Source organism: Lepisosteus platostomus, chromosome 14, assembly GCF_059453375.1.
Source record: "Lepisosteus platostomus isolate fLepPlt1 chromosome 14, fLepPlt1.hap1, whole genome shotgun sequence".
NCBI classification, from domain to species: Eukaryota; Metazoa; Chordata; class Actinopteri; order Semionotiformes; family Lepisosteidae; genus Lepisosteus; species Lepisosteus platostomus.
In genome coordinates this window covers 37,205,915-37,217,954 of record NC_142624.1, presented here as the reverse complement: position 1 = coordinate 37,217,954, position 12,040 = coordinate 37,205,915, and the positions used below count along the sequence as shown (strand labels likewise).

Below are 12,040 nucleotides of genomic sequence, written 5' to 3'. Positions count from 1 at the left end.
AGTAGGGGGTGTATCACTCCCTGGATCAGGGTCTCTAAATCTTCAGCAGCTTATGGAGACCATGGACACTATGCTAAAGGAGGGTGCCGTCTTTTGAATAAGACACTAAACCAAAGTCGATTATTAGAAATCTTATGTCTGTTCATCGGAGCAAGGTGCGAATCTCATTCTGGGCTTGCCCACCCTTACCTCCTTGAATTCCCCATGAAATCCAATGGTTTAGCAGTTTCTCACTTCTCTTCTGAGTCTGCTGTGGATTCAGTGGGGGGATGAAAGGAGTCCCCTCCCATAGGTAAGGCGCCTTTTGATCTTACAGGCTGAAAAGTGCTGTACAGTTTTTTTTAAATACTGCCTTCAAAAATACTGCAATCGTAAGTGTGTTCAATGTGTTTATGTTTAAGCTGAAGCAGCTTATTGAATTGAAATGATTTGCAAAGAAGGCTTTGAAAATGAGCCTTATGAGAATTGAAAAATTGAAACAAAACTTTCATGACGTCTGCCGTCAATACACTGTGCAATCATATTATAAGGAACATCTCATTAATTGTTACACAGTTAAGGACAAAAACTGAAATGTTATGGTACAATTGTTTAAATTGCTGCCATAGATCACTTAGATGTGACCCTAACAGAAAGTTGTTACAGTCATACACCCAATGAGACACTCAGTCTTTGTTTTTTTAATTACGACAGATCATCAGTTTTCCCTTGTTATATAATGGGGATCATGGGGTTATATATTTTAATTGATTAAATAGACCTACTTAGCTTTGCAGCACTTACAGAAAATTCCTGACTCAGAGAGCAGCTGGCAGCCCTGGGATACGGCCAAGAACAAGGCAGCAGCATACAGTAGGTGTGTGGTCAGAGTTATGAGGAAAATTCAAATGTAATAATTTTCTGATACAAGTACTTGCAAGAATGTCTTGGATTGTTTGGCAAAAACGCAGATGAAGGCTTACATTTTCAATACAGTACAACCTAATTTATTTATATTCACAGTGTGTTTTGTAAGCCAAGGCATTCCAGAGCACTTTAAAGAATTAAAAACAAAACAAAGCACAGGAGCAGAGTGTGCTCTGGCTACAGAATGCTAGGAAGTGTAGGTAATTTCCTTAAAATGATAGACTGCAGTTCCGATGCAGGACTGAGATATAAATGATCTTGTTCCTTTCGCTTGTCAATCAACAAAAGTCCAGAAGGGAGGCAGAGTTTGCTTTTTAAGATTCAATAAATAAAACCTGTTTTTCTTCCTTTCTCCTAGTTTGTGACCCCCAGTTCAACAGTCTACTGTCTCTTTAGGATCTGCTGGTGCTGCTCTAATACAATATGTAATTCCTATTTTTTTTTTACTACCGTAACAATAATTGTGTAACAATAATTTAAGTTGCACAGAAAATGCAAGTTACTGTCATCAGCTGGCATTTTAAGGACCAACATATATGAAGCATATATAGTAACACATTTATTCAGTGAATAATTAATGGGGATGGACAATAATTGCAACTGTATCAAGAACATGTTTCCATGCTATGTGTGACAGTTTTCCGCGATGTGCGACTCAAATTAAATAGTTTCCCTTAACTGATGGGGGTGTTATGTTCCCTCCATCAAATTTTTCCACGACTAGACGTGGTTGGTGGGAGTGAATTGCATCCAGGCCAATTAGTAGGATACTGACCATTTTTAAAACGTAACTTGCATTAAATGCCATTAAATTACGTTGGAAGTTTTCCAATCGGCTCTATTGCCTGCCCTATATAGAATAAATTTATGTAAAAGCAATTTAGTCTACTATCAAGCAAATCAAGCCTTAATTACCGCTCCTTGTAGATTCAGTGAATGCAACAGCTATAGTTCAGTAGCTCTGTAGTTATGTGATACTTTAGTGCTCCCTGCTGCCAATAGTAAGACATTGCTTTCATAACATCTGAGTTAGATATGCACACAGTTTAGTAAATGGTTAGTAAAAGGTTTATATAAAGGAAGGAAAACCCCCTTAAAGTGTTCTGTTCAACTGATACAAATTCATTTTTGCTGAGGTAAATTCTTTGCTGGGCACATGTTAAGCTTATCTTCTTGGATTGCATAAGAAAAAACTTAGCATTAGACACATGCAGACACAAGTGATAAGTTTTGCATTAGTTTATTACAAATTATAAGACACATTGTACACTTTCTACCCAGGCTGATCCCAGGCTATATGGGATCAGACGGTGGTTTTCCTTGAGTTTTGTTTGCTTGTACGATAACACAGCATCATGATGCTCCTTTGGCACTCTGCCTGACGAAGCATCTTTCGCTGGAGCTGGACTCCATGTTCTCACCTGTTGGGTTTCTAGGTTCATCACCTTCAACATTCAAGTGCGCTTCGGAATTCATAAGGCAGCACGTACAGTACCTTAGTGACATTTACTCGCCTTCTACATAAGCTTACTTAGCTGTCGGCAGTTTCAGTTCACCTGAAATGAAAATGGCTTGAGTTTCTCTCTCTCCGGTTTCACACGACGAGTGCAGCTTCCCCTGCCCTTGCCAGGATTCGAGCCACTCCCGAGACAGAGGGCAACTCCTCCGTGACAAAACATCATGTCCTCGGCTGCCGCCCAGTTTAACACGGTCTCGACTCCAGAGGAGGGAGACGTCACTTCTGTAACTGGCTCAGCGCACAAGCCCCATTAAACTCTTGACACGGGCTTTTCTATGGAAATCATGACTGTCAATGGCAAAGCCCTGAACTGGGCTTACATTCCCCGTGACCTCCTGTGCACTGTTTACGTATTGAAATGTATTAGCAATGCAATGTATAAAATAAATCTGAATTTAGTCCTCTATGTAATGAGCTGTGTTAGAATAAAGTCAGAAGACTCCCTTCCTACAATTCAACATCCTTGCCCTGGAATCCATAAATCTATTAAATTCTCATATGTTGTGATGAACTGAGTAGACTGGAGTCTCTTGCAACAATTAAAAGACTTGAATCCAAGGTTGTATTTAAACTCACCAAATTCAAGACTGTGTTGCAACTTTTTTATTGCTTTCTGTTAGTATTCAGATTTGTTTCAATTATTTTCTTACTCATGTTAGAAGATTATACATTTGCTAAACTCCTTTTGGGTCATTTGTGTCCATTGAAAACTGTAGAGTGAACTTACAGTATGCAATGCAAACAGAAAAGCCTAAATTGAAATTGAAAGTTTACAAAGCACACATTGAGAAATGTGAGCTTTAAACATAGAAAAATCAAAAGAATAGAGGTTGTGATGCTACTGGGGGGAATTTAAACAGTGTTTGAATGAGATACTTTATTTTCTTTTAGTTATGTGACAAGGGGCTGGTTAATAACCAGTAATTGTTATTTGTTACAAATATTTATTAAGTCCTGTTATGAGCTTCTTCACTGAGTTCTGTGATAAGCAGGTCCTGTTTGGGAATTATATCAAAAAGGGAAGCTTATGTCTATCTACAGGTGACTGCCAAATTAGACCAATCATCTGAAGATGTTCTGCTGACAAGATGTAACTTGTTTAAGAGAAAATGACAAAGTGTACCTACCTTATTAAAACTAAAGTATCATAATTGCATTCATTTCAAGAGGTTAACTCAATAAAAAAAACAGCAAAAGCCTGGTTTGGCTTGCTATTGTTCATATCCAGAGCTTGTGCTTTTCACTGCTCAGTTAGATGCAGTCTCTGCTCGAATATTTATGACTCGAGCTGATTTGTTCAGGAGAGTGGAACTGTGGAAAGGAAAGCATGTGATCAGGATGGAAACCGGCACGATTTGATGCACATATCTTCAGCTCCCAGGAGCATGTTTGCATTGCCCGTTGCACAAAAAGCATTCCCATGCAAGCTTCTGCAGAAGGGAACCCGGGGAAGCAACATTAGATTCTGCTGTAATCTCTCAGAGGGCATTGTCAGTCTCCGGGAGACAGCAGAGAGAGGATGAGAGAGAGAGGCAGGGAGAGGAGAGAGGAATAAAAGCAGCAAAAGGTGGAAAAATGCTGCTTCCAAGATGCAGAGCCGCGCTGTTCCTTATTCACAGTCAAGGAGAATGTTCTTCCAGCTGACTGGAGCACAGTGCAGCCAATCCGCTGCCTCCCTCTTCGCTTTGTCATCAGGCTGTGATTGAGGAAGGATTTGCTTTCCTGCTCTGTATTTGGAAGGCAGATAAAATGCCAGGTCTGGGTTGCCTCTAGGGATAACCTCACTGCCTTATAATGTGAATGAAGAGCATCTCAGCTTGGGGGATACACATAAAATTGACTTGCAGGCTCAGGAAAACCAGTGTAGGCCTCTTCTTTTTTTTGGGGGGGGGGTGTCTTTTTTTTGGGGATCGTGGTCCCCCATCCATCTTTTGTGGTTCGTTCCTCAATTTTATTTTATTTTTTTTTTCATTTATCAAGAGGTGCTTCTTGGAATATTAGACCTCCATGTACGACAATTTGTACCTGCATGGATTCGAAGACTCGGAGGCGGTGAGTGGGGATTTTTTTTTCCTGTGAAAAGCTGTGTTTCAGTAGGATTGCCTGTGCTGAGCAGGGCCGGAGAGAAGCTAGCGATGAGCATGGTGTTTATTACACATCTTGGTGGCTGGGAATGCTTATGTTTCAGTGTCACCTGCAGTAGTCCTCCATTTAATACTGTTTCGTGAGGCCACACATTTTTGAATGTGCAAAAGAGGCTGGAGGAGCCATTTATTTCTTGTAATAGAACCCTCTCCGACATGAAAAGGATTTAGCTTCTGTTTGAATAGTATGTGGTCAAGAGACTTTTAAGTAATCAAATGCATCTGTCTCGGTCCTGTGAGGTGTTTATATTTCTCAATGTATAATTTCCCCCTTCCTGTCACCTGTATTTTCACTGCATATTTTCTGTTTTTCCTTGCTGAAAGCTGTGCTGTATGTAAGGACATTTTTTCCTTGCTGGAATGCAGATGAATCCCTAAAGATGCCTCTAGTGCCTGCTGAAATCTAAAGGGATCCATACTACATTTACAGTAAATGCATCTTCTACAAATACATTAAGGTGTGTCATGCCTGTTCAAATATCAAACCATACAGCACTGAATACAGTATATACAGCATTTCCACCAGTTTTAATATGCAAGTCCTTAAATAAGTGGTATATTTGGTATTGTAACAGAAAATATGCAATATTGCTTACAAAAGCAATAAAACAAAAAACCTTCAGATGCACCCATATAAGCAAAGTTATAATGAATTGTTTCTGCCTTTGTCTGGCTTCCATAATTTACTAGAAATTGCTAAATGAAAGCCAATTTCTGTCAACAACAAGGGCTTTCAGGGTGTTTTTTCTTAATTGAGTGAATTGTAATACAATGCTTTACGGAGGATAGCTCGTGAGTTTCAGGAATCTTAAAATAAAAAAAAAAACTGTTCAAGTGAAAGGGAAAAGGGATGTGTGTTTTGACTCTCCATAATGGGCTTCGCCATGCGGAATAGAACTATTTCTCCCATTTCAAGAGGTTGGCTGGGCATTTAAACTACTGTTTCTCCTCTATTACAAACATTGTTGGACAATATTTGTAAAGCCCATATGTGCTTAGCTCTTGTGGCATCATGAAAAAACATATCGTGTGCTGGTTTTTATAACAAAAATGTATACAATTAGGAGTGATGTAAATTATTTCATCCTATTTAAGAAACTCTGTCACAAAATAATATTTACTTAGGGATCAAATGGACTATTATGACCACAAAATCATATTTAAAGCACATGTTCAGTACTCTGAAACATTTTAAATTAAGCTTCGTCAGGTGGAACGCCTTTCTTGAAATTCACTGTCTTGCACTTGCACGAATTATTACCGCACCGTCTTTACTGTAGTGATCTCTGAATGTTAAAAATATTGCTATGAATGTTTCGGATTCATTACAAAACCCATTCATCTTTTTCCTTGGTTCTCCCATTTTTCTATTCCTCTAGGACCAGGTATAATGAACAGTCTTCAGAACTTTGTTAAATAATTTGAAGAGCAAGATTGGTTTCCTCTGGAAACCTGGCCTGTTGGCACATGAGACAGGTACTGGGGTTTCATTGTGAAGACCAGGGATCCCTTTCTGAGTCATTGCTGAATGATTGTGAACTATTGAGTCAGTTCTGTCTCTCTTGTAATGGCTTACTGTAGACTGCACTTAGTGGCCATTAGCAGTTCTTTGTGTGCAAACATACCCCATGCTCACTGCCTGTGTTTTCTGCTGATTGGGATAAGTTGTGATCTGGATAAATGTTTGTTTTAAAACAGCAACATCTACTGTAAGAGGCACTACAGTATTGAGCAAGACATGCAGTCCTCATAAACATATGTCCCGTGTTTTGGATCAAGTGACAGAGTAGCGTTGAAATCTGTGTCTCGGATACTTAAGGTATGGTTTATGTATTCTCTGCTTCAGATAACCATTTTTTAATGTTCCTGTTGAAAGCTTTTTTAAGCTTTTTATAGCTCTTCAAAGTCCACAGCAGAGCTTTTATGCTGGATCTTTTGAAAAAGTTTATTTAGACATCAAAACAAATGAAATAATTAATGTCGTCAAGGTACAGTATCGTTTTGTATTGTTTTATGAACAGAAAATCTTACGTTGATGATGTGGTGTAATTAAAAGTGGTGCATAACTACCAGATCCATTGACATTGGACGTGCTGCAGCTGATGAGAAGGGTAATACGGAGTTAATCATGTCAGTGTCATGCTGAGGCAGCTCAAATGAAAATCTTTTGACTTCATGTTCTTTCCATTGTCATTACTAGACAAGAAAACATGGGATTTGCCCCAATAAATATCAGTAATACAGTACAGTAATTAAGAGCTCAGAATAAACAAAAACAAGGTATTGTAGAAGACTGGGATGCTTTTACAAACTTTCTGTCTAATTTCTCAACAGGGTTTAAGTCAAACCTAATCGAGAAAAAATCATTTTGTGTTACCCAAAGATTAGTTTTACATTAGAGGGGCTCACACTTTGGCAAAGTGGGGCTTTGTATTTTCTTTTCAACCTATATGGATGTACATCATTAAACGTAATAACAATTCAAAAAGAAAATTTGACATGAGGGATTGACAGTCATTTAGTAGTAGAAGATGACAAATACTGTAGTCTCTCTAGAATTTCCTTAAAAAACACACCCTTAATTAATTTGCTATCTCGAAAGTTATGAGAAGTCTTTGATATCTCATTGTAGAGTATGTAATAGTGAAGAGGAGAGTTTTTGTAATAGCAGGTCTGGGATTATAATTCCTGCTTTAACCAGATTTGTAATACAGGTATGTTAATACTGCAGTGTCTAGTGTAAATGGATTCAAACTTTGTTTTTTAAAGTTAAAAAAGTATTCAAGCGTGGTGGCATTTTAGGAGTTACTTTTCAGGAGCACAAGATTAAATCAGAAACAACTCCCTGCTCTTGTCTCCTTGTTGTTGATGTTGTTTGCCAGGAATAGACTCTGCATTCTGATACTTCAGCAAGCACTCAAAATGTACAGATTAGGAGGTATGTATTTAAAATCACTCCATTTTTATTTAGGCTCTGAGAAGCTTCAAATTTTACTTTTTCTTCCTGTAGCACCTTGCTCTTGCAGTGTTTTGCCATTTAGCTGCTGTGAAAAATAGACCTAACTGAAGCAACAAAACAATGGAATAATTGTGTCCACCTGAAGACTGATCAAATTGGATTCCTTTTGTAGTGGAGTATATAAATTATACAAAATGTATACAAACAAATTATACAAAAGACAAATTATAACATAATGCTATTTTTAGGTGTCTAGGTGTATATTAGGGATGTATGATCCTTCTGATCGTTATGACATTCATCCATTCGTTTGCTGTGTGCAGGTGGGAGCTGTGCTCCAGTCTGACTTGGCAGGGCTTTGAGATACCACAATATATGTGCCAAAAAGGGACAGCACAATTGGTAATTATTTCTCTTCCTCTCTTTTTGTGCATTAAAATAGTTTTCTCTTTGGCCAATCTGAACAGTTTTTAGATGTGGTTTGAATTCCTCTTTGTGTTGTTTTGACTAATTATTATCCGTGACTTAAAATGGCACCAGATTTTTCTCCTCCATTTCCATAACAGGTATGTTTCTCTAAATATAGATGGATACAGAAAGCACTGTGATGTGGGCACTCGACAGTGAAATAGAATCACTGTTACCTAAAGCAAAATTCTGTGGCACCTTTCAAACAAGATCATAATGGTCAAGAGCCATTTCTTGAATGTACCTAGAGTATTGGTTTCAAGAATGGGGTGAATAGACTGTTCCAGACTCCCACTGCACTTTGTGAAAAGGCATGCTACCTGTACTTAGTCCACTCTCCTTTAGCTTCCACTTGTGTCCTCTGGTTTGTATTGCACATGTGATCATGAAACATCAAGTTTGTATAACAAACACTGTCTCACACAAAACCAGTTGGGGTCATACTGACCTGGAGCACAAAATGGAGGGAACAGAACTGACTTGATGCTTTCAAGTCTGCCTGCTGACACAGATTGCTGACTCTAGTACCCCAGTGAATTGTCAGTCTGTCCTAAGGGGAGGAGATTAACTGGGGGTTACACAGAACGCATATCATTCATTGGAAAAAAACACTAAATTCATTCAATTAAAACATAACAGCAGACTGTTGTTAAGACTCAGCAGAATGAGCTCCCACTATCATGCTATTCCTGAGATGAGGCATGTTTGTAGGACTTCAGGAATTTCCTTCTGCGCCCAATCAGGCTGCAGAAACTATGCTGGTTAAGTGTCATTATTAAGGACAGTACTTGGCTCTCAAATATGCAAACGCCGCGTTATACTTAAAATGTAACCCTTCATTGCCCACTCCCAACACCCTGAGATCATTATTCACCTGTGAAAGTTCTTGTTTTACCCTCAGATAAAAAGGGCTCCAGAAAGAATAATAGATGCCCTTGTTACTAATACAGATGCCTAGGCGATAGGCACTGTGGGCCCTGTGGTGTGATCATGAGGTCCAGGGATTGCAGTATGTTGTACAGATAAGGACTGGACGAGGGCTGTTATAAGAAACCACCAAATATGGCCTTGACCCTTGGTTGCAAAATCCACACAGTGAGCTAGTTCACTGTGTGGAACGTGTCGAAAAAGTCAGCAATTAGTAATCAAGGGCTGGCAACCAAATTAATGGAGAGATGGAGTAGAAATGTTAAAACCATGCAGAGGTGCGAGTGATACTGCCAGCGCAAGCATTCCTGCCTCGTGACTGATGGGACAGCCCTAGCAGTCATGAGTTGCAGAGAACAGTCGATAGGGGAAATATGAGTGGGTCAGTGATCTTTCATGAAATTAAATTAAAACATCACGACCATTTTAAATGTATTTTTTTCAGGGCCAGTAATAGATTAAACTGGCATTTAGTAATTAATTTATTGATTTGAGAGTGTGTTTTTCTTTTTGTGTTTCAGTGCTTTAATTATATCTAGAGAGGGTAAAGTACCCATAGAATATCGCTGATGGTACAAAGGGAATTATGGCACACCCGGTGAAATGTAAATTACGTCTCTGCTTTAATCAACATTTAATTGGTCTTAGATACCTGAGGCATCGGTGGTGCTTTTTTGTGGTAGAAAAGGAAAATCTTTCCCTTGCTTGGCCAGGAAGTTTTGTCCTGGATAATACGAATTTGCTTGTTTCCTGCCATTTTGTTTTTTTTTTTAAGGTGTTTTTTTTTACCAGAGAATAATTACTGTTGTTATACATTTTTGGTTTTGTCTCAAAATGGGAACAAAAGAAAGTAGGTCAGAACACCTAGAATATGGTGTGTAATGAAGCTGGAATATTTGTTGATGTACACTGCATCAGTGCCCTACCTAAGCAGGTTGTCGATGAAATTCAGTGACTGTGTTCTCCATGATAAAGGGAAGAGCAGACACGTCTTTGGAGATCCTGGTTTCAAACAGTCTTATTCAATATACAAGTATAATGTTATTCCCACCATTTCAAAAGTTAAAGTGGGAAAGGCAAAATATTTATAATATTTGTAACAGACTGTATCTTAAAAAGACTGACTATCTGTTAAAATTGGCCATATTAACAGACTTTTTTTTTACAGTACGTGCTTTGTCTGTAAAGGACTGTGAAGCTCCTGATGTTACAGAAATGAAATGAAACATTTAAGCTACGAACAGGGACTCTTACATAAGCACTAAAATATTTGTGTGACACAGCTTCATTGTGTTAAAAAACATTGGCTTAAACTGGGATGTATGTTTTGCTTTTTAAAATACATTAAAGAGTCTTTTGTAATTGTAAAACAAACTCTTGGTATTTAATGAAAATGACAAAAAATAATTATGCCTATAATAGCAGAAAACTGCAAAAAGTTACAACTGTTCAAGGCCTTCTGCAATGTATTAAGAGTGACCCATGTTCTTTATTTAAATTAGGCTGATGTACTGTACTTCTCTCTAACACCCAGGAGAATATGGATGATAAATTATCTGTTGACAGAGTGCTTTGAAAGTTTTATATAATGTTTAGTGTAAAGTATTTGGCCCAGTTTAGGTACTCAAAAGCTCATATTTTTTAACAGTAGGGGAAGCTTCAACGTGCTTTTGATGGATTCATGTAGACAGGAAACATCCTTTTTTGGGTACAGACTGAAATTGAATTGCATTCATTCTTTCTGCAGGATTTTTCAAAGAGCTCTGTTCATACTGCACAGTTTGTGAAAAACAGTCCTGACAGCAATAACCGCAGCTGTAGCGGTATTGTGCTCCAGGCGGTAATTCCCCGTTCTCTGTGAAATATATTTAATTATTTTATATTATAAAATATATTTAATTGTATGATAGGGTGTGTGGTCCTGTGTGGCCATGACGGGTTCGTCGATTACAGATGATCTTTCTGTGCACTTGTGGGTTATGATTGAATGGCGAAGGATGTGACCCATGCCACCTGAATGTTCGTCCTTCTTACACAGTTTTATTACAATCTTCTGCTGATATGTTTTTTTTTAAATTTGGAATTGCAATTTTCTGTTGCACTGTATTCGCTACGCCTGGCTTGACAGTCACACACCCTGTCACCCCCCACAGAGGCCATTGAAGGAGTGCAGGCAGGCTCCAGCGGCCCACGCACCTATGAGCCACTCGTCTGTGAATGTGTCACGGGCAGCACGGACCTCCCTAGGGGCTCAGAGTGGACTGGAGGAGAGCTGTGTCCCTGTGGCCGGCACCGCCTGCAGAAACATCCTGGTTTTCACCCATCCTGTTACTGAGCAGGACCAGCCTTGCTGAGCTTTGGAGATGCAACACCATGCTCACTGTCAGGCCAGCAAAGTGTTCAGCAGCAGAGAACACATAAGCATCTTCAACGTAAGAACGTAGGCTGGAAACAAGGGAAGGCCAGCTTGCCCGTTTGGTAATAAGTAGCTAATTAGTTTGAGAAGGTTGTGCTGTTGCTCATAGGAGGCACTGTGCTGTAGGGGCTACTGTCCCTCAGATGAGATGTTAATCCAGGGCTCTTGGTTAGTTTTGAAAGATCCCACAGCCTTAAGAGGGTAAGAGTAGGGATGCTAGCTACGGTGTCCAGGTTTGATAGAACTAAAACTCGTCAGCAGTTTACCTGGTGATGTTCGTTCTCTTATTCCCCCTCGCCCTGCTCTGCTGTGAGTGAGGGGGTGCTGCACGTCGCTGGTGAACCCAGTGCCCTCCTGGATGTAAAGTGCTCTGGAACGTGGATGGGGAAGCTCTGTGCGAATGCAAGTCGTTGCTGGAATTTGGATTCTTCTTAACGAGGAAAAAAAAGACCGTGCCTCTTAGTCACAGGGCTCCTCGTTAATTTCTTAGGTTTTATCAAGGAAATCTGTGAAGGTGTTTTGAACATCTTTCATTTTTTGGGGGATGAATGTATTTTTAATATTGAATACAATTTTATGATTTGCAGAATTTTATCGTGCCCAAGGTATAACAGTGTTTTTGCAGGGAAAAAAGAAGCTGTTGCTCAGCAATTCTTTAGTCAATACTGGGAAATAGACAACCATGTAAATTCAAATCATCG

The 12,040-nt window shown here is 39.1% G+C and overlaps 1 protein-coding gene across 4 annotated transcripts in view; it reads left to right on the top strand.

Annotated features, from left to right (window-relative positions):
* Positions 1-12,040, top strand: part of cacnb4a (calcium voltage-gated channel auxiliary subunit beta 4a) — a 54,581-nt gene that overhangs the window by 7,255 nt on the left and 35,286 nt on the right. The window contains exons 1-2 of one of the 4 annotated variants that reach the window (XM_088606105.1): positions 3,835-4,288; positions 4,406-4,477. The exons of 2 other annotated variants lie outside the window; for them this stretch is intronic. In XM_088606105.1, the coding sequence (XP_088462231.1) occupies positions 4,433-4,477 (45 nt within the window). In that variant the 5' untranslated portion in view covers positions 3,835-4,288; positions 4,406-4,432. Of the gene's footprint in view, positions 1-3,834; positions 4,478-12,040 lie in introns of those variants that run through there. One more of the 4 variants, XM_088606104.1, reaches the window with a different exon arrangement.